This window comes from Nyctereutes procyonoides, unplaced genomic scaffold (genome assembly GCF_905146905.1).
Source record: "Nyctereutes procyonoides isolate TBG_1078 unplaced genomic scaffold, NYPRO_anot_genome, whole genome shotgun sequence".
NCBI lineage: Eukaryota > Metazoa > Chordata > Mammalia > Carnivora > Canidae > Nyctereutes > Nyctereutes procyonoides.
Window position 1 is genome coordinate 8212884 of NW_026575028.1, and position 22991 is coordinate 8235874.

At 44.0% G+C, this 22991-nt stretch overlaps 1 protein-coding gene across 7 annotated transcripts; it reads left to right on the forward strand.

Moving 5' to 3' along the window:
• Nucleotides 1-509: 509 nt before the first annotated feature.
• On the forward strand, nt 510-18914 carry PEX5 (peroxisomal biogenesis factor 5). Of its 7 annotated transcripts, none has more exons than XM_055315611.1 (16): nt 510-576; nt 1229-1391; nt 1730-1765; nt 2041-2173; nt 2402-2533; nt 8599-8704; nt 9265-9355; nt 9699-9809; nt 10056-10148; nt 10514-10633; nt 15285-15428; nt 15636-15706; nt 16103-16315; nt 16652-16817; nt 17148-17305; nt 17479-18914. In XM_055315611.1, the coding sequence occupies exons 2-16, from the start codon at nt 1245-1247 to the stop codon at nt 17678-17680; spliced, it is 1923 nt and encodes a 640-aa protein (XP_055171586.1). In that variant the 5' UTR covers nt 510-576; nt 1229-1244; the 3' UTR covers nt 17681-18914. The 7 variants fall into 7 exon arrangements, with proteins under 7 accessions (XP_055171586.1, XP_055171587.1, XP_055171588.1 ...); XM_055315612.1 differs by lacking the exon at nt 510-576 and adding an exon at nt 796-868; XM_055315613.1 differs by lacking the exon at nt 510-576 and adding an exon at nt 914-1061 and having other exon boundaries at nt 10538-10633.
• Nucleotides 18915-22991: the final 4077 nt, after the last annotated feature.

Here is a 22991-nt window from a genome sequence, read left to right on the forward strand (position 1 = left end):
TGGGGCAGTTTGGAAGTGGACATCACTAGAAGGCTGAGGAAGGCCTTGGATTTGACCCCTGCAACACCTGTGTTAGGGCCTTCCTCTTACCTGCTTCAGGGCTTAGGAAGACTAGCCAGCCCCTTTATAGGAGGGGAAACTGAGGCCCAGAAAGGGCAGGGAATCCCCTTGGGTCACAATGTGCCGCAGAGTAGGAGTCAGCTGAATCCAGGATCACGGTCCCGCGGATTTCCCCCCAAAGCTCAGGCAGCCCCTCCTAGCTCCATCCTTCTTTGAGCTTCCCATCAAACCAGTCCTAGTGCGGGTGAGCCTTTGTAACGCTCTCGGGGTCGCCGCTCCAAGACTTCGCCTTTAAGGCGCTCTTGCCCTTTAAGATTCGCGGCTCCAACCGTCACGCGGCGTCGCAGCCTTAAGGCCCCGCCCCTACAAACAGCTTTCCGCAGGGCACCGTAGGCTGCGCGGCCGCCACGGCCCCTTTAAGCCCGAGCCCCGCCCCTGGCTCCCCGCCCCTCCCCTCCCCTTCCCCTTCAGCCCGCACCAGGTGCCCCGGCGGGTCGTGCGGCGCGGCGCGCGACGGTGAGCGCCGGGTCCCCAGGGGGCGCGAGGACGCGTTCCGGGTCTTCCTCCGGCCCGGCCTGGTCCTCGCGGGGCCCGGGGGCGGAGCTGGAGCTGCGTCTGGGGCGGGGGAAATGGGTGGTCCGGAGCGCAGGAGGGTTGGGCCGGGACCCGCCGAATGGGGGGAGGGGCTCAGGTGACTTGTGGTGGGGAAGGAATGGCTCCCCGCGGAGCTCGCCGGGCGGCGGGCCTCCGGGCAGTGGGCTTGCGCTCTGGCGGCCTTACCGCTCTTCTTCGCGCGTCCAGTGCCCCGGTACAGCCCGATCGTGGGATCCTCCTCCTCAGCCCCCTGGGGTCCAGGCCCCTGTGTGGGGGGCGGCTGCCGACCGGCCCGGCCGCCTGAGACCGCAGTCGTGGAGGCCGCTCGAGAGGCCCGGGCTGAAAGCCGCGGCCTTTGAGGGGGGCGGCAGCAGGGCTCCGGCCCCCGTCTCGGATCCCTGGCTGAGGTGGGGGCCGTAGCAAAAGGCACAGCGGTGGAGGGTGGCGAGTGGCTCACAGCCTGGGACCGACGTCTGCCCGCCCCCCCCCCCCCCCCCCCCGATACGGGCTGAGTTGTGGGTTGGAGGAGGATCTGGCAGCGGGACCTCAGTTCCAAACCTTCTCTGCCCATCAGTGAGCTGGCGGTCACCATGGCAATGCGGGAGCTGGTGGAGGCCGAATGCGGGGGTGCCAACCCGCTGATGAAGCTGGCCGGGCATTTCACCCAGGACAAGGCCCTTCGGCAGGAGGGGTTGAGGCCTGGCCCTTGGCCCCCAGGAGCCCCGGCCTCTGAGGCGGTGAGTGTTCCTGAGGTGGAAAACTCAAGTGGTGGCTCCGGATGGAGGGGCCACATGGACAGACAGTTTGGGATAACTGCTTTCTCTGCTGGGTTGCAAGTAGGAGTAGTTAGCACGACTAACGAGTGTTTACTCAACACTGTGCTAAGTAAGCATTGTGCATCTTTATACAGATCAAGGCAGTCATTTTATAGGTGAAGAAGCGGGGGCTCAGGGAGGTTCTGTGACTTGCCCAAGGTCACTCTAGATGCTAGAGGCATTTTAACCTCTGCCGAGCAGGGTTGTGTGTGTGGACTTCATCACTGTACCGTATTGCCTCCCTTTCTTTTCTGTCTTAGGTCTCTAAGCCTTTGGGAGTAGCATCTGAAGATGAGGTAAACATGCCAGTCTGTTCAGTGCCCTTTTTCTTTTGCCCATCGTGTTTTTACTTTAAACCTGGCTCACCTATATTTCACCCTTTGGGCCTTCCTGACCAAGTGAGATTTGCCTTATTTCTTCTGCTTGGTTTTTTTTTTTTTTTTAATGTATTATTTGAGTATTTACAAATTTGTAGTTTTTGGGTTTCTCTTTCCTTGTGTTTGACGTTATAGTCCCTCATTCACTGGGCCCTGTCTCTTGCTGAGTTCTTTTATCATCTTTCTTCTGGCAGTTGGTGGCCGAATTTCTCCAGGACCAGAATGCACCACTTGTATCCCGTGCCCCTCAGACCTTCAAGATGGATGACCTCCTGGCAGAGATGCAGGAGATTGAACAGTCAAACTTCCGCCAGGCACCCCAGAGAGGTGGGTCCAGAGTCTGGTGGTGGTGGTGGGGAGATCACCATTTTCCGTTCAAGTAGGACCAAGGGGGTTCCATATCTGGATGCTGCTGGCATTGAGGAACTGAGCTGCAGAAGGAGACAAAAGGGGCAGAGTGTTTTCATGTGCGCTCAGGATTCCTGAGGCATGATGCATAGAAAGATATGCATTTCTTTTTTTTCTTTTTTCTTAGTTCTCTTTCTTTCTCTTAAGCTCCTGGTGTGGCTGACTTGGCCTTGTCTGAGAACTGGGCCCAGGAGTTTCTTGCTGCTGGAGATGCTGTGGATGTAACTCAGGATTATAATGAGACTGACTGGTCCCAAGAATTCATATCTGAAGTAACAGGTAAGGATGGTCGTGGGTAAACCTAAAAGTGGTTCATAGTGGGGCAGAGTTCTGTTCTGTTCCCCCAGTTCATCTTTGAATATAGACTGACTTCAGCTTCTATGACTTTCCTGGACTCTTGATTCATTTCTCTAGGGCACTGAGCCTGATCTCCCTTAGGTGATAATAGGGAGTTATTGAAACTTACATGAGATGGGACTGAATTGGAACTCAGTAAGAGATTTTGGAGAGTATAAGTATCTCTTTGTGTCTCTCTATATAAAGAGAGAATAGGAGAGAGAACCCTTTGTTATCTGGAACTTTATTACTGTAGTTTGGTGGTGAAGACCCACAGATTGGATGGATGGCAGTATTGCCCAGGAAGAAATACTAAGCACAGCCCGTGGGATTCTGGCATTAAGTCATCTTAAACAGAGTTGAGGCCTTGGAAAGTGGAATTGTGTTCAAGGGCCTGACATATAAGGTTTTAGAGGGCAAAGACAGTAATAATTAATAATAATTAATTACTGATGACAGTAATAAATATAACAATAGCTAATGTGTACTTATCATATTCTAGGCTTTGTATTAGTTGGTTTCAATGTAGTATCTGTTCGATCTTCATCAGAACTCTTGAGGTAGTTACTGTTTTTATTCCTAGCATATAAATAAGAAAAGAGGCTTTGAGATGAAGTGATTTGCCCAAGGTGATACAGTTTTGTAAGAGGTAGAGTTGGGACTTGACTCTGGGTTTGAATGATTCCAGACCCTGTGGGCTGAACCACGGTGCTCTTCTGCCAGGCCTGCACCCTAAGTTTTTCAGGGTCCCAGCCTAGTTCTCCATCTTTGAGAGTGTCCATGCTCGTTATATCCCTTGGGGTTGATTCTTCTGCCTCAAGCCTGTCTGATTAAAGGCATGGGGAAGGGCATTCTTTTTAGCTTTCCTCTTCCTCATTGTTTTCAAGGAGAAGCACTTGTTAGTTTTTTTTCCAATTTAAGAAATTCAGAATGATAAGAGATACAAATGGAGAAAGTTACAAAGATTCTAGATTCTCAGGGCATTCCCATCTTCCTAGTTCTTAAACATTCCTGAGATCTTTTTTTTTTTTTTTCATTCCTGAGATCATTAATGACACCTAATTGTTTTCTCCCTCCATCGTTTTTATTTTCTAAAAATAGAGCTTTCTGTCTTTAGGAAAAAAACCCCAATCTAACAAAAATCCATCTTTAATAAAAGCTGTTGGTCTCTTTAATCATGACTCCCTTTCCCACCCTTACGTTGGAGTTTAAGGTAGAACAATAGGTATTCTTGGTTTCATTAATAGTACTTTGCCCTTTATAATCTCCAATTCGTTTGGTCTTCACAATTACACGTACCTTGTATATATTCCTCCTCCACTTTATAGATGAGGAAACAGATTTGGAAAGGTTAAATACTTTGTTCAAAGTCATTCAGTAACAGAGATAACATTCAAACTCCTCTTTCTGAGTCTAGACTCCATACCTAGAGCTGTTACCCTATCATTGACAATCTTCTTCCGGGAATTGACTCAAGTGAAAATCTGAGTTGTAACAAACCCCCTCATCAGACTTAAGCTTTTCATACAAACCTCATACTTAAGTTATCTGTTATCCTAGAGAGACTTCTCTTGTAATGTGTGGGTATCTGTCATTTTTGGTAACTCAGAAAAGAAAGTCATTGCTACTATAAACATTGCGATTGATGAGATTTTTGTTATAATTACTGGAATTGCTTGCAACCAGTGAAACCTTCCTTAACCTGTAAGTGAAAAACAACTTTAGGAAAATGTGTTGGACCTGACTTGTTAAGTCCTCTTTGGGAGATTTCTTCTGTTTTATACATTCTTTTGGGACTGTGCCTGCTTCTGCTTCATGGAGGCAGGGAGATGGAAAGCTGGAAAGGGAAGTTGAGCTATTTGAGGTCTGCCTTCATAAAAATGCCAGTTTCACTAGTATATTGCTTTGTAGGTAGTGGACCTTCAGTATTTATTGAACAAATGAATTGATACCTGGGAAAAAGCTAAAGAAAATTAATTTTCTGGTAATTCATTTTTTGTTATCTTCATAACATTTGTGGCTGATATTATATTGCTGATATAGGTTACGTATTGCTTTATGGATAAGTAGACTTCAAGATGAAAGGAGGTTGTATTCTTTAAATCCTTATTATTTTCAAATCCCTATTGTTAAGGTTCAAGACTCAAGTTTATGACATTTTTTTTTTAAAGATTTTATTTATTTATTCATGAGAGACAGAGAGGCAGAGACATAGGCAGAGGGAGAAGCGGGCTCCTCGCAGGGAAACTGTCATGTGTGGGACTCGATCCAGACCCCAGGATCATGCCCTGAGTTGAAGGCAGACGCTCAACTGCTGAGCCAGCCAGACATCCCAAGATTCAAATTTAAAAGAAATCTTGATGTTCATTTTTTTTCTGGTTTTAATGTCTTATTTGGAAATCATAGTTTCACTGGAAGTTGCCAAAAAATGTAGAGGAAAGTTCTGGTATCTTTCACTCTGGTTTCCCCAGTGATAGTATTTTGCATAACTGTTAGTTGTGTACAGTATCAAAATCACGCAATTGCCATTGGTACAATCCACAGAGTTTATTAACTTGCACCAGTTTTACATGCCTTTGTGTGTGTGTGTTTTGGTTTTATGCAGTTTTATTGCGTGTATAAATTTGTGTAATTACCACCGCAGTCGATTTACCACATGAAGCTAATTTTTGAGTCTGCTGTATTTCGTGGTGCAATCCACCCCCAACCCTGCCCCTAAATCTTCTGGGCCAACTAATACTCCATCTTGTGACTCATCTGTGGGGATGGGATACATCTTTAAGGGGTTTTGAATTTAGACAGTCTCAGCTAACATGGTGTGTGAGTTCCTGTGCTAATCATGAGAAATAAACCTGTGCTTTCACAGGGAAGGTGGTAGGCAGCAGTAGCAGGTGATGAGTGCAACAGATTCCCCCTGCCCCCATGGCGGTGGAAGAGGCTGTGGAAGAAAAAGGAGTAACAGTCGCATTGTGATGTTTTCTGCTTTCATTATGGGTTTGCTGTGAGTGGTGATAATAATAGCTAACATATGTTACCTTGTGCTTTACATATGCATCATCTCACTTGGTCTTTACAACAATCCCTATGAGATAGTTATTATTATCTATTTTTTAGATAAGGAAATGGAACCTTAAGGCTAAGTACCTTGCACAATGAATAAGTAGTGGCTGGGATTTGAGTGCCTGGTAGGCTGATCTAGAACCTACATTATTTGCCTCTGAATTTAGCAAACTCAGAAACATTTATGGATAAGGGTGGGAAGTTCTGAGTTTTTAACTTTGGAGCTTGGGCTAGTTGTGCCTAGGTGGAAGAACACTCAATGAGAAACTAAGGTGAACATTCTGAATTGGATATTTGGTATCTAGGTTTTTGGTTCTAACTCTACTAATTTGCATGACCTGGCATAGTCCCTTCCCCTCTGTAGGCCTTAAATCCTTCAATCTCAGATATCTAGGTGGATCTGATTTTCTGTAAGAATTTCTCAAAAAATAATGTGAAGGCCAAATAGAATTCTTTTGGTCATTTCATTTTGCCTCCTTTGTTGGAGCAGGTTCCCAATGCCCGAAGATTCTGAGTCTTATGGCTAATATGGTCAAATACCAAATTATGGCTATTTGAGGATGACTTTTCATGTCTCTGGGACTTTTTTTCTAACCTCCCTCATGTTTCTCTTAAAGCCCAAATGCTTTTTGTTTTTTTCTATTGCTTCTTGTCCTTGAAAGGAGCACTTCACATAAACAGTATTCTCTATAATTTAAGGAGCACTTGTGGCCAGAATATGCTTCTGCAAAATCCTCTAGTTGAGAGTAAGAAGTGAGTGGAGAGTAAGGAGGAAGGGTGGCTAGTTTTCAACAGAATAGGACAAAGGGACCGGGAGGCATTGTAAAGTCTACTTAAGTATTAAGTATCTCCTTATTAGGTCTCCACCCTTGAGCCAACAGCCTAGTTGAAGAAAAGAGAAATGAGAAATGAAAAGAAAAGAGAAATGTTGCCTGTAAGAACTAGTGAGGGAATCTGGATAAAAAAGTTGAGAGGCCTTGAAATGAAAAGATTGTATGATAAAAATCATTAACATATTTATTTATAATTAGGTGTATTTTGAGAGTCTGGATCCTTTTTTGTTTTTTTGTTTTCAGGTTTTGAATTTACTTTTTCAAATGTTCAGATTATTTTGTTAAAATTGTTCACACAAAGTCTCAGTTAAATAGAATAGATAACTCTGTTACATATTTCATACTGTTACATGTTTAATACATATGTAATACTGAGGCCATGAATCTGCCTACTCAGTGTTAAAAGTAATGACAGATCTTTAAACTGAGAACAAAGATAAGATGACCATTTCAGTGTTGATGTGGAAAGGTATGGATGCTGAGCAGAAGGAAAGCATACTCCAGGCTCTTGCCTTTTCTGTATTTACTCATTTTCTAGTGCCTCTTTGAATAATGTCATAATGCTTTTGTTTTAGTTTAGTTTTTCTTCCTGGCCCCAGAATAATACAGGACAAAGTTCTGGGGGTTGAGAAAGAAGAGTTCAGTGCCCTCATTTGATCTATCACATTGGTATGTTTATTATAATGTTGCAGTGGCACTCCTTGTCACTAGAGCTTCTGAGACAATTTCTAGAATTACACTTAAAAACGTAGCTCTCGGGGGATCCCTGGGTGGCGCAGCGGTTTAGCGCCTGCCTTTGGCCCAGGGCGCGATCCTGGAGACCGGAGATCGAATCCCACGTCGGGCTCCCGGTGCATGGAGCCTGCTTCTCCCTCTGCCTATGTCTCTGCCTGTCTCTCTCTCTCTCTTTCTCTCTGTGTGACTATCATAAATTAAAAAAAAAAACAGAAAAAAAAAACGTAGCTCTCGGGACGCCTGGGTGGCTCAGCGATGGCTCTGCCTTTGGCTTAGGTCATGATCTTGGGGTCCTGAGATCGAGTCCCACATTGGGCTCCCTCTAGGGAGCCTGCTTCTCCCTCTGCCTGTGTCTCTGCCTCTGTCTCTATGTGTCTGTCAGGAAAATAAAAACAAAAAAACATAGCTCTCAAAATGAATCAGAAGTGACAAGTCAGACTAGTGGCTCTTCCTGGGGGAGGGGCAGTCTCAGGGAGCCTGTGAGAGAGCTATAAACCTTCTGTGCCTTGATCTGGGTGATGATCTGAGTTGATCTGAGTGTATTCATGTGTAGGAGTTAATAAAGCAGCATACTTACATTTGGTACACTGTATGTACTTTCATCTTTGCATGTTACATCTCAATTAAAAAAAATGGAACAGGGGATCCCTGGGTGGCGCAGTGGTTTGGCGCCTGCCTTTGGCCCAGGGCGCGATCCTGGAGACCCGGGATCGAGTCCCACGTCGGGCTCCTGGTGCATGGAGCCTGCTTCTCCCTCTGCCTGTGTCTCTGCCTCTCTCTCTCTCTCACTGTGTGCCTATCATAAATAAATAAAAATTAAAAAAAAATGGAACAGGCATCCAATGGGAGGAGTGGACCAATGTATTTTTAAATTCTAGTCCAGCATTCTGCTTCTCAGATTCTCTAGGTAGTTATATTAAGATGAAATATGAGGCTTGTTTTCTTGGGAGAGGGTGAAGTCTGTTGATGGAGAACGTACCAGAGGTTTGGTTAAGGAGCAGAGTCTCTTCTGTGCTCCCTTAGCTTCTTACAGTTGCCTGTAAGACCTTGGAGGAAGGTCGAGGCCCTAAGTGCCTGCAATTTCTTACTGAGAATACTCTGGCACTTCATGCAAAAGGGTTGGTCTGTACTCTTTTCCTGAGTCTCCTCATTTGTTCTCTTACTTCTAACTCTGTAAACTTCCACCCCAGGCCCCTTGGGAGTGGGTTGCATATCGAGAATTCAGTAGTGTTTTGGTTTGATCAGGAGTCTCTGAGGGATTCAGTAGGATCTCATCTGCTTTGGCTTGGGTAAGAGGGTCAGTTGAGTATGTGTAGTACTCTCCTTTTCTCTGATCCCTCACTTAGCCCTGTGTGATTTCTCTCCCTCTGCTCCTCGTAGATCCTTTGTCTGTGTCCCCTGCCCGCTGGGCGGAGGAATATCTGGAACAGTCAGAGGAGAAGCTGTGGCTAGGAGAGCCTGAGGGAACAGCTGCCACTGATCGCTGGTGAGTCCATTCAGCTACTTCTTCCTGAATGGATCCCTGCAAAAGGAGTACTAGAGAGTTTTCCCAGCTTCCCTCACCACTCTCCATTCACATTCTCAAACCCACTTGCAGTCCCCTCATTTTCTATGTTAAGGTTCCCACTTGTATTATTACCCCTAGAAATTTATGTCTCAAATATAATCAAGTCAAGAATCCTAAGTGTCCTAACCAGAAGTTTGTAACTTTGCTTTGTGCAAAAGGCATTACCCTATTCCCTCTTTACTTTGGAGGCTGCTACTGTATTCTTTCTCTCTACAAATGTATTTGGGAATGGAAAGGAGAAAAGAATGTAGCACTAGCTACATTAGTGACTACTAGTACACTTTGCCACTTCTGTCCAAAGTGTCCTTTTTAAATGTAAATTGGAATTTGTAGGTCCTCAACAAGAGAATAGTGTCAACACCCTTCTCCCCTCCACTTCCCCTCAGAACTGTAATTGCCATGGGCTGGGAGTAGGGAATAGCATGGGGAAGGTGGTGGCAGATTAGTGTTTGGAACTAGTTTGTCCTCACATGTTCCAGGTATGATGAATATCATCCTGAGGAGGATCTGCAGCACACAGCCAGTGACTTTGTGGCCAAGGTGGATGACCCCAAATTGGCTAACTCTGAGGTGAGCCACATCGCACTGCTGCTTTGCTTAGCAGAGCTGGTCTTGGAAGTCAGGAGTCTAGCTTCTCGAGAACAGAGACTTAGGATCCTGTCTCTTCCCTCCAACATTTTCCCCCTCATTTCCTTGGATACTAACCTTTTCGCTTTTCTGTGTCTTCTCAAATCTTTAAAGTCAGAAATCCCTTTCTTTTTGCTTTTGACATTTTTCAGGGTCTTTAGCAAATCTTGTCTACAGCTAGAGATGGACAGGGGGAGGGGTAAGTGCAGGCTTCTTTTGGGCATGGTTGAGAGTGCACACCTGGGAGTCCTCTTCCAAGTGGCCTATGTGTGTCTCTATGCCCCAGTTCCTGAAATTCGTGCGGCAGATTGGCGAGGGGCAGGTGTCCCTGGAGTCCGGTGCAGGGTCGGGCCGAGCTCAGGCAGAACAGTGGGCAGCAGAGTTTATACAGCAGCAGGTAGGACATTGTCACTTTCCAGTCCCAATTCAGAGCCGCCTGGTGCCCCATGCCTTGGGTTCAGTGTTCAATGGTCCCAGATGGGGAAGGGATTTTATTGCCAGATTGTCTTAGTAGTATGTAGGTCTTAAGTGGGTGGGAAAGAGATCCTGAGAATGTTCTCAGAAGTGTCCAAGTTGCTAGTGTTCAGTGGGTGTTCAGTCAATAGAACGTTGGTGGTGGTATGACCATCCTTCTTTGTCACAGGGTACATCAGAGGCCTGGGTTGACCAGTTCACAAGACCAGTAAACACAGCTGCCCTTGATATGGAGTTTGAACGAGCCAAGTCAGCTATAGAGGTGAGAGCAGATAGCATAGGAGCAGACACTTCAAGGGAACACATTCCATTGGAGAGTTGGTGTTTTAACATCACAGATGATGAACATTGTATGCCATAGTGTTCCTGGACCCTCTGTGTCAGAACTCCTTGGAGCAGGGTGGGTAACTATCAAAAATGCAAATCCCAGGGCATTGCCTCACACTGTGGAATTAGACTCTGGGGATAGGATCTAGGAATCTGCATTTAAAAAAGCTCTTCAGAGGTTCTTGGATGCATTGAAATTTAAGAATTACTGCCTTAGGGAATCCATCCTAATGGTGCTGAGGGTAGGGTGGGGTACTTGTGATGGATCTCCTTTTTCTACCTGCCTTCCCTTCCTTACAGTCTGATGTCGATTTCTGGGACAAGTTGCAGGCAGAGTTGGAGGAGATGGCGAAACGGGATGCTGAGGCTCACCCCTGGCTTTCTGACTATGATGACCTCACGTCTGCTTCCTACGATAAGGTAAGAACTCGGTTCTCGGGATCCCTGGGTGGCTCAGTGGTTCAGCGCCTGCCTTTGGCCCAGGGCGTGATCCTGGAGTCCATGGAGCCTGCTTCTCCCTCTGCTTGTGTCTCTGCCTCTCTCTCTCTCTCTCTCTCTCTCTCTCTCTCTCTATCATGAATAAATAAATAACATCTAAAAAAAAAATCAAAAACAAAAAACTCGGTTCTCAGATTGTAGGCTTTCCTTGTTTTGTTTTTTGTTGTTTCTTTTCTAATCCTGAATTTGGGAAGTACTTACTTTCAAGTAATTACTTCCTTGAGCCCCTTCCTGTGAAAGGAAGTCTGAATCATTCCCTGTCATACTCTTCTCTAGTAATTGAAGTTACGCTTTATTCTTAGGACATAAAGATTAATAATAATAGACCATCCTTGTCAGCGCTAAGACAATGACATAATACCTGTGCAGATATTTGCCTATGATGCATTCAGAGCACAGTGAAGGACCTCTGCTTTGAAGGTTGATTGAGAACATTTTTACCCCTAGGTGGCTCAGTCAGTTAAGCATCTGCCTTCTGGCTCAGGTCTTGATCCCAGGGTCCTGGGACTGAGTGAGTGCTCCAGGACCTCCCCTCCACTCCCCCTTCCCTCTGTTTATATGTGTGTGTTCCCTCTCTCTTTCTCTCTCACTTGTACTCTTAACCTCTCAAATAAGAAGAAAAAGAATCTTTAAAAAAAAGTAAGGCTAGCATTTGAAAGCCAATGAAAAATTTAGTACAGGGAAAAATAAGATTTTGTTTACTGTTGCAGTCTGATTTTTTATGAGCTATACTGTTAAGTAATAGAAAACAGCTTCCGTCTTGGACCCTTCACTACATTTTGCCACAATAAGAGTTTCTTCTGGGATCCCTGGGTGGCGCAGTGGTTTGGCGCCTGCCTTTGGCCCAGGGCGCGATCCTGGAGACCTGGGATCAAATCCCACGTCAGGTTCCCGATGCATGGAGCCTGCTTCTCCCTCTGCCTGTGTCTCTGCCTCTCTCTCTCTCTCCCTGTGTGACTATCATAAATAAATTAAAAAAAAATTTAAAAAAAAAAGTTTAAAAAAAAGAGTTTCTTCTATAGAATTCTGAGGAGGAAGAACTGAAGGAAATACCTGAAGATAATACATTTATTAATTTGTTTTAGCAGTTTGATAGTTGCATAGGTTCCATCAACTTACAAATGGCAAATTATAAATTTGAGATAAAAATTTCTATGCTTTTGATAAACATAGATGTAGTACTGATGTATGAGTAGCATTTTTTACTCTCGTGTTAATGACTTGTTAGGTGGAATAAAATTTTTTTGAATAAAGTTTTAATTCAAAACTTAAAAATAATGTTTTTAGATTCTTAAACCCTATTTGATATCATTAATTCATTGAGATATTGCAGATTTAGGATGAGGAACATTTGCATTCATGTTGCACAGAAATGTGCTATACTTCGTTACTAATAATGAAAAATTCAGATTTTATCTGGCTTTATGCTATTACTGAATTATTTGTCAATAGTGCTCTTTTTGTTTTTAAATCTGAATCTGACTCTGATTGTCATATAAATTCATGGATCTCTGAAAATACTATTTTTTACTGGATGGTCCTTAAATTTTCAAGATAACATGTCTATCTCAAGCAGATGTTATATCCTTTAGGATAAAGGAGAAGTTTCTGTGATGGGACAGACTTATTTTTTTTTTTATTTTTAAAGATTTTATTTATTTATTCATGACACAGAGAGAGAGGGTGGGGGGCAGAGACAAAGGCAGAGAGAAATGAATGGATAAAGAAGATGTGGTTTATGCATACAATGGAATATTACTCAGCCATTAGAAACGACAAATACCCACCATTTGCTTCAACGCGGATGGAACTGGAGGGTATTATGCTGAGTGAAGTAAGTCAATCGGAGAAGGACAAACAGTGTATGTTCTCATTCATTTGGGGAATATAAATAATAGTGAAAGGGAATATGAGGGAAGGGAGAAGAAATGTGTGGGAAATATCAGAAAGGGAGACAAAACATAAAGACTCCTAACTCTGGGAAACGAACTAGGGGTGGTGGAAGGGGAGGAGGGTGGGGGGTGGGGGTGAATGGGTGACGGGCACTGAGGGGGACACTTGATGGGATGAGCACTGGGTGTTATTCTGTATGTTGGTAAATTGAACACCAATAAAAAATTAATTTATTAAAAAAAAAAAAAAAGGCAGAGAGAGAAGCAGGCTCCACACAGGGAGCCCGATGTGGGACTCCAGGATCACGCCCTGGGCCAAAGGCAGGTACTAAACTGTTGAGCCACTCAGGGATCCCGATGGGACAAACTCTTAATAGTGATCCTCTTTTTGCAGTGTGATCCTGTGAGATTTCAAAGTAGACCAGACAGTGAATCAGATTTAGTGACTGGCTCAGACTTGACTTTTTAGGTTGCAACAACAATCATAAGCTCATGTGACTGTTGAAGCTTCCTCCGGGCAAGTTCTTTGGTCTGGTGAAGCTTCCTCCAACATATTTTTTCCCCATTTCTGCAAATACTCTAATTGTGAAAAATTCCTCTCTGGTCAGCAATTGATAAAACTTCAAGGAGGCTAGACAACATGGATGAGAGGGCACTTAGAGAGCCCTTGTGATTGCAACCTGATGGCATTGATTTGTTATAGTGTCTTTTGAGGATAATACTTCTTTTATTAAAAATATTTTATGCTTTTTGAATATAAGACTTGGGTGAATATTCTCATTTTCTGCTCTCAATAGATTTGAGGCAGAAATTAATTTTTTTTAGGAAATTGTGTTATAGGTGACAGTGATCTCTGTTTTCTATAGGGTGGCTTAAAACACAGATCGATGATAGACAGTAGTTGAGGTTGAATGTGGAGGGATTTATTTTGTGGAAACTGATAGTCTGGGGGGGGGGGGGGAGGTGGTGTCAGCAAACTATAGCCTGCAAGTAAGTCTGGCTTGCCACCTATTTTTGCCTAGCCTGTGAGCGGATAGTTTTTTGAACATTTTTAAATGGTTGAAATAAATGAAAAGTAGTATTTTGTGAAATATGCAAATTGCATAAAACTCAAGTTTCAGTGTCCATAAGTAAAGTTTTATTGGAACATGTTTGTGTGCTTACCTGTCTGTGGCTCCTTTCCCCAACGGTGGAGTTGATTGGTTGTGACAAAATATTTATTATCTGGCCCTTTTCAGAAAAGGCTTGCTGATTCCTGGTGTAAGGTCATTTTCTACCTTCTAAGTTTTCATATTGTACAGAGATATCCCAAGAACATTACTTGTTCTCAACATAAATGTATTTTCTTTTTAAAAAGATTTTATGTATTTATTCATGAGAGACAGAGAGGGAGACAGAGAGGCAGAGACACAGGCAGAGGGAGAAGCTGGCTGTCTGCAGGAGACCGATGTGGGACTTGATCTTGGACCCTGAGATCATGCCCTGAGCCATCAACCGCTGAGCCACCCAGGCATCCCGATGAATATACTTTTAGTACATTTATTTCTAATCCATTTCCTATAATATTTATTGCTTCTTAGAAGATTTCCATTGTAATTATTTTTGTTTGTCACAAATAATTTGTGTCTGATGACTTATCATGGTTTAGAACTTAGCTGGTAAGATTTAAGTGTTTCCAGTTCTTTAACAGTTCCACAGTAATAGTGAAAAAGGCCTTGCTCAGGTCTTTATTATGTATGGTTTCATTCTTATGTGTCCTTAGCTACATTTAGATGGGTTCTGCCTGGTATTTTGCATCTTGTTTTCATCCTGGTATATTGTTCTGTGATGGTAACTATTTACTCCCCAAAAAGGAACATTTTATTTGCTTGTACCAAGTCATGAGTCTTACTAGTGACCCATTTTATCTTATTACCTCTTTGTCTAACATGAAATACCAGTAGATGAAGCTTTGCAAGCAGCATTGTAATTCTTTCCTTAACTGAGAAATCCTCAGCTAGACGAAAAATGTCTTTCTGAAGCATTTTCTGCCATTAGGCTTTTGGGATATTTGATTTACTATCAGATACAGATTAATACTAGTAACATTTAAAAATGAAATTAGGGAACAACTAAAATTTCAAAGGGTTTGAGCACACAGTGTTATCCAGTCAATGTACACAATAATTCTATGAGCTAGGCATTTGAGTGGTATGGCCTCTGACTACAAATTGCATTTCTATTATTTATTTTCACACTGTTGCAGGAAAACAAGAAATGCCCTTTGAATAGCTAAGGAGAGCCTATATCATTAGTATACGTGGATCCTGTAAGAAATGTGTTCTGTCCAGTGGTGAGAATCAAGGATGTGGAAATACAGGCCTTTAAGGACTTCCTAAAATTAACTTATTCCCAGGATGGATCAGAGTTTGTAGACTTGCTTAGCTTTGAACAGGAGGTAGAAGCATGAGCATGATGCTGAATGGTTTTATTGTAGTCTTAGATGATCTCCTTTCTAGGATGGAAAATTTGTCAGCATTTAATTCAGACACCTTTTTGGAGGCCCTCAACTTCTTCACCTCTGTCTTGGTTGTCCTCTCCCTTCCTGCTGCTTTGTGCTCTTTCTTAGACAGGTTTTCATTTGGCTTTCTTAGACAGGTTTTCACTTGGCTTTCTTAAGTTTTGGCTTTCTTTCCCTCTAGGGGTACCAGTTTGAGGAGGAGAACCCCCTGCGTGACCACCCCCAGCCTTTTGAGGAAGGACTCCGGAGACTTCAGGAGGGGGACCTGCCAAATGCTGTGCTGCTTTTTGAAGCGGCTGTACAGCAGGATCCTAAGCACATGGAAGTGAGTGACTCATTATTCTGACTTCATGTTAGAGACTACTTCCATCAGTTTTGAAGAAGCCCCACAGAGTAGTACAGATGGATGAGGGCCTGGGTGATGGTCTGGGGTGGAGGAGATTAAGAATGAGATGGTGAGTGGGGGAAGCCAGAGGACGGGAGGACGAAAAGGTGAATATAGGAGTAATGGAATCTGTCACCTTCTCCCTAGGCTTGGCAGTATCTGGGTACCACCCAGGCAGAGAATGAACAAGAACTATTAGCCATCAGTGCCCTGCGGAAGTGAGTACATTAAGAGGGGGGAATGAGGTGGTTCTAGAACTCTACAAGTAGCCTTTAGAATGATAGGATTCCAGATCCATATCCTTGTCTTCTTTCTGATCACTAACAAGTGTTTTCTTATGGTGAAAATGTAAGGTTTAGAGTGAATTGGAGATATCTGGTTCCATTCTTTCATCAGTTTTTAATTTTATATGTAGGACTCTCACCGGTTCCTTGGTTGCTAAAGCATTCCTCTTCTCATATCTATATTTTTTTTTTCAATAACTCATCATGTACAGGATTCCTCTGTATCTTAATCTGAGGGAGTTGGCAGGTGAGGCCGTCATGACTCTGCATTCCATTACTACATTCCAGTGTCACTGTGCATACTAGCTCTGCCCACCTCTGTCCAAATAGGTGTCTGGAGCTAAAGCCAGATAACCGGACAGCATTGATGGCACTGGCTGTGAGCTTCACCAATGAGTCCCTGCAGCGACAGGCCTGTGAAACCCTGCGAGACTGGCTGCGCTACACACCGGCCTATGCCCATCTGGTCGTGCGTGGTGAAGAAGGGGCTGGGGGGCCAGGACAGGGCCCCAGCAAGCGCATCCTTGGGTCTCTGTTGTCAGAGTGAGTGAAGGATTCCTGGGATGACAGATGGTAACCTGAGTCCCAGTGGGAGGAGGGGCCTTGATTTTGGAAACTTGAATGAATCGAGAGTCACGGGTCTAAGAGTGGGATGGGAAACCCAGGAAATACTTGAAGGAGGTCTGCATTCTACGGTGCCATGCTGGAATGAAGCAAAAAAAATGTTTCTAAAGTAGAATTTGAGAGTAGGAGGATGATTGATTGATTGATGAATCTTGGGGATATGAGTGACTAAGGAATTATTTTGGAAGGGTAGGAATATAGACCCATCCATCCACCTTTTTTTGTGTTTTTTTTTTTTTTTCCCTACTTATCCAGCTCCCTATTTCTTGAAGTGAAAGAGCTCTTCCTGGCTGCTGTGCGCCTAGACCCTACATCCATTGACCCTGATGTGCAGTGTGGCTTGGGAGTCCTTTTCAACCTGAGCGGGGAGTATGACAAGGCAGTAGACTGTTTCACCGCTGCCCTCAGTGTTCGACCCAATGTGAGCCTCTGGGGAGGAATAGAATAGACATGACTGCATCTTATCGAAGAATCATTTGTTGGGACTTTCAGAATCATGGGAGCTTTCGTTCCATATACTGATTGCCTTGGGAGAATTGGGCAAAGGTGGCTGGGAGTACAGGGTCATCTGGACGTCCGGGAGTCTACATGAGATAAGAGCAGTTACACTGTGTCACTCAATGAACTATGGAGGAGAAGGAAAGGGGTAGTAACATGGACTAGTTAAACAAAATGGTGACCTGAGGAGGAATGGGCAGAATTGGATCTGAGCCTTGCTCTTGTCTCTAATCCTTCTCCATCCCTTTTCCAGGACTATTTGCTGTGGAATAAGCTAGGGGCCACCCTGGCCAACGGAAACCAGAGTGAAGAAGCAGTAGCTGCATACCGTCGGGCCCTAGAGCTACAGCCTGGCTATATACGGTCCCGCTATAACCTGGGCATCAGCTGCATCAACCTTGGAGCTCACCGGTGAGAGCATCTATTGAAGAATTGAGTGAACTCTTTCTTCCTGCCTTTGACCCTGCCTCCTCATTCTCTGATCCTCTAGTTGGCTAACCAGCCCCAGCTTTCTCTCCATGCCAGCTGACCTGCCTCCCTCCAGTAATATTCTGCTCACCAGCTCTCATTCTTCTTTCCTATAGGGAGGCCGTGGAACACTTTTTGGAGGCCCTGAACATGCAAAGGAAAAGCCGGGGCCCTAGGGGAGAAGGGGGCGCCATGTCGGAGAATATCTGGAGCACTCTGCGTTTGGCATTGTCTATGTTAGGCCAGAGTGATGCCTATGGAGCAGCTGATGCCCGGGATTTGCCGACCCTCCTAGCTATGTTTGGCCTGCCCCAGTGACAGTGGGACGGGCTGCCTTGTGAGTGTCTGCTTGGAGGGGTCCCTGCTCTAGATGTGACTCCCTCTCCCCAAATGGGCCTACCAAGGGGGTGGGCTGATGACCACAAGCGGTGTGGCCTCTCAGGAGCTGCCTCAACGTAGGGGGGGTAGTCTGTGTTCTTCCTACATGACTGTAGGAAACTGAGCTGTATTGTCTCTGAGTCCCTTGGTAATTCAAGGGTTGTACATCCAGCTACAGATCTCTCTGCTCATCATGCCTGCCCTTTCTTGGTGCTGCTTTTTTGGGTAGGACCCAAAGATATAGGGTAACTTTTGTCATCAGCTGCCGTTTCTGATAGGGTCTACTACATTTGTAATGTCTGCCCTTTCCCCCACTTAATGGGAACTGATAATCATACAGCTTTCTTGGGCAGTTGTGTGCAGCAGGTTCTTCTGCTGTGCACCTCTGTGATGACCATACCTGGGATGGGGTGTCAGGAGTTGGCCTATTGATTGAAGTGTTGCTTTGGCTCAGCAGAGCTGAGTTTTCATAGGGGTGCTCATAGTTCTGTTGCTCCTAGACCTCTCCTGGCTGTGGTTCAGATTCTCTGGCATGCAGTAATGCTGGCAGCATCACTGAGAGGTCCTCAGGAGTTGCTGGTGGCATTTGTACAGAGAATGTTTGGGGGGTAAGAGGATGGCTTATTTGTGGAATGAACCTAGAAAGGACCACATGGGATCAGATGAAGAGCTCTGTTTGGGGCCTTTGGTGGGAGGACAGAGCAGAGAGCTGAAGGGTGTGGTGAGCACAGCAAGCTCTCCTTTTAGAAAGGCCTGCGAGTAGGAATTGAGCTAGCTCTTTTAGAAAGTTAGTTCAGAAATGACAGTCTTGCCAAATTCCTAGTGAAGAAGCAGTTCAGTGTTACCATATGCCTCTTGTACTTCTTGAAATGTTTCTAGGGGAAAGCATTGAAAAACCCCCTTCCCCCATGTCTCCTCTACAAGTGAAGATTGAGGGAGCAGCTTTGATTCTTCTCAACTGTCCCCTGCATGGGGAGATACACTAACCCCCAGAAATGACCGCTAAGCCTCTTGCCTTGTCTTCAGTAGCTAATGATCAGAGAGATTTTTTTTTTAAATTACCATGATCCCAAGGTTCCATCCTGAAATTTATTTTTCTTTGTATGAATATGTGTAAATGATTTAAAAATAAAACTGTATGAATAAAGTTTGTATGAAGAATAAATGGAACTGACATGGGTGTGAGTTCTACTGCCAGATGTGAAGTGGGTATGGGAGGTAGGTTGGTGCTACCAATTACTCATATCAATTTGGACGATTGGTATTTAACAGTTTTTCTCTTCTCTCTCTCAAATTCTCATTGGTGTATTGATTACTTATCCATCCATCCTGTAATATTGAGCACTTAATATATACCCATTACTGTGAATAAGATGGAAAAGGTCCCTGCATTCATGGGACTTAGAGTTTAGCAGGAGAGACCACTGGTTAACAATCATGTATTTTTTCATATTTGTGATAATACTATAAAGGGAAATATGGGGTGTGATATAATTGGTATTGTTTTCATTCTCAATTGCATGGCAAGATTTTGATAGTTTTTCCAATGCTTATGCTTTCTAAAGGTTTTCATCTGGCTCTCCCTGGTTTTATTCGGAACTGTATCAAGAGCCATGTAAAGATGGGTGTTGATTCTGGGGATTTTTTTTTTTTTTTTGAGAGTGAGAGAGTGAGAGACAAAGAGGGAGCACAAGCAGGAGGGACGAGCAGAGGGAGAGAGACGATCTTAAGCAGACTCCATGCTAAGTGTGGAGCCTGACATGTGGCTTGATGTCACAACCCTGAGATCATGACCTGAGCCAAAATCAAGAGGTGGATGCTTAACCAACTGAGCCACTGGGTGCCCCTATTCTGGGGAAAATTTTTAAAATATAAAAAGTATTTATATTTGGAGATAAATGTCCACAGCCATGTTAGAATGGAATAAAAAAAAATGTCTAAAAGAGAATTGGTTCAGTAAATTATCCAGACAGTGAAATGTTATTTAGCTATTTAATTCTATTTATGGAACAATTTCCAATGACAATAAATGCAAACATAATGAGAAAGAAAAGGTTAGAAAACTATTTACAGGTTATCTGAAAAACATGCATTGAAAAGAGACTAGGAAACTATCCCATTATGCTGAAAGTATGATCATGAATGATTTTTTTTTTTTATGAATGATTCTTCTCTTGCTTTGTCATACTTCTCTGAAGTTGTCAGTTTTTCTTCGTGCATGGGTAATACTTTCATAGAAAAACCCAACAAAACACCATGGGGGGAAAGGAGGGGCTTCTGTTGTGGCCACCTGGGTGATCTCGGGACAGCTGATATCCTGGTCTCTGAAGGGCAGGCAGGCAAAGCCATAGACCGGGCAGCAACTTTTATAATATTGTAGATACAAGGAGAAGCTCCTGGCTTGAAAGTCCATCTAGCTTCCGGTTTAACTGAAGTCTCCAGGTTTACCTGCTTTGCCTGCCTTTGGAGGCATGAAGATGTCCAAGAGGATGCTCTTCCTGTATGGCCAGGGCTAAGGCAGCTCTTGAACCTAAATCAAATCCAGCCAGTGGTTATTGAGTGCCTATCATTGCCAGATGCTGTTCAGGCACCAGGGATACAATTCACAAGGCACACAAGATCCCTGTTCTCATGGCTTACCTACTACTGAACTGAGAGAATATACAAGTTAATAAGAAAATACCAGTTTTATGTGCCATGAAGAAAACAAAATGGAGAAAGTAAAGGGGAAGGCTTGTGGGGCAATGCTGTGTGGTCAGGAAAGGCGGTTCCCATGAAGTAATCTGAGTGGGAGGAGCCAGTGCCATGGTGGAAGCATGGCCCAGGTCCCAGGGGGCAAATATTGATGGCTGTGATCTGAGGTTTGTAAAAGAACTTAAGTGCACCCCAACAGAAAGGAGGCTGCAGCATAGAGCAAAGGAGCAGTAGCAGGAGAGAGGGTAGATGGATGGTCAGGAGCCTGGCAGGAAGGCTATTTTCCATTATGGTGAGGAGTCTGAATTTTATTCTAAGTTCCTGAGGAAATCACTGGAGAGTTTAAACAGAAAAGCGTTGTGATGTAATTTTGTTTTAAAAGACCATTCTGGCTGCAGAGTAAAGAATGGATCATGGTGTAGGAGGCTGGGGTGGCTTGGAGCTGAAGCTGGCAGACCAGTTGGGCCGCTAAGCCCACTGAGAGATGTTGGTGGCTTAGTCTAAGGTGGAGACAGAGTGCAGGGGGGAGTGGATGGATGGATAGCATGCAGATGGAGGAAGTTGTACAAATTTAGTATGTATTTTGTAGGTACAACTGTAGGACTTGCTGCTGGATTGGATGGACTTAGAGGGTGAGGGAAAGAGATAAAGGATGACTCCTAGGTTTTGGGCCTAAAAACTGACAAGAACGGTGATGGTCTTCACTGAGAAGGGGAAACAGTGGGTGGAGCAGGATTGGGAAGGCAAATGTGAAACTCTATACTGAACACATTAGATTGGAGATCAAGATCAACAAAAATAGATATCAAATAGATAAAGTGGATATATAAGTCTCAGGGAGAGAAGTCAGGGCTAGATGCATAAATTTGAGAGTCGGGATCCCTGGGTGGCGCAGCGGTTTGGCGCCTGCCTTTGGCTCAGGGCGCGATCCTGGAGACCCGGGATCGAATCCCACGTCGGGCTCCCGGTGCATGGAGCCTGCTTCTCCCTCTGCCTGTGTCTCTGCCTCTCTCTCTCTCTCTCTCTCTCTCTCTCTCTCTCTCTGTGACTATCATAAATAAAAATAAATAAATAAATAAATAAATTTGAGAGTCTTGTTTATATAGACAGCATTTAAAGCCACGGGACTGGACAGGTTTGCCTAAAGGGAGAATGTAAACAAGGGGGGTCGATGGTTGCAGGAGGCACCTATTACCAGGCATGCAGGATCCCTTGAAGCAGCTGTTTGTTCTGCATTATACAAATCTGTTAGGGGTGATCTTGTTAAAACATAAAAACAAAGACTTGGAGATCTTTAACTTTAAAGAAACAGTTTAACTTTTAATCCAAATTTTGTTATTTCCAGAGAGAAATGTAACTCCAGATGATCTGTGTATTCATTTCAGTAGGACCAGGGCATTCTCCCTCTCTAGGTAAACTGATAGGAGCTGAAGGATTAAAAGCCTTCTTGGTGAGTGAGGAAAATTATTTGAGCTAATGGCCTCAGAGCCTTGTTGCTGATGCGCCAACTCCACAATCTTGCCAAGTAAGGCGACAAGCATGCCCAGGCACCCTCCACTTTAACTAGAGTTTGCATGGGCATTAAGGGCCTCTGTGAGGTTACTGTATATTTTCTTTCTTTTTTAATTAAAAAAATACTTTTAATTTTTAATTTCAATTTAAAACATTTTAGAGCAGTTTTAGGTCAACAAAATTGATAGGAAGGTGCAGAGATTTCCCACATGCCTTCTGCTCCCCGACAGGCACAGCCTGCCCCATTAACTGTATCACCCACCAGAGTGGGACTTTTTTTTTTCTTTTTTACCAAGGATGAACTTATGTTGACACATCTAATAACCCAAAGTCCATAGTTTACCTTAGGGTTCACTCTTTGTATTATACATTCTATGGGTTAGGATAAATGCATAGTGACTATATCCATCCATCATTGTTGTATTATACAGAGTATTTTCACTGTGCTAAAAATTCTCTGTTCTCTGCCCATTTATGTTACACCCCCGCCCCAGAGCTGACCTTTTAATTGTCTCCATAATTTTGTCTTTTCCAGAATGTCATACAGTTGGACAGTTGGAATCATACCATATGCAGCCTTTTCAGATAGGCTTCTTTCACTTAGCAATATGCAGTTAAGGTTCTTCATGTCTTCTTTATACTTTATGGCTTGATAGGTCTTTCTCTTTCTCTTGGGGATAGGTCTTTCTCTCTCTCTCTTTTTTTTTTTTTTTTTTTTTTTTTATTTGTGATAGAGAGAGAGAGGCAGAGAGAGAAGCAGGCTCCATGCACTGGGAGCCCGACGTGGGATTCGATCCCGGGCCTCCAGGATCACGCCCTGGGCCAAAGGCAGGCGCCAAACCGCTGCGCCACCCAGGGATCCCTCTCTCTCTCTTTTTTTAAGTGCTGAACAATTTATCCATTCACTACTGAAGTGCATCTTGGTTGCTCCCAAGATTTGTCAATTACGAATAAAGCTGCTATAAACATTCATGTGCAGGGTTTGGGTGGACAAAGTTTTCATGATCTTTGGGTAAATACCAAGTAGCATGATTACTGAATTGTA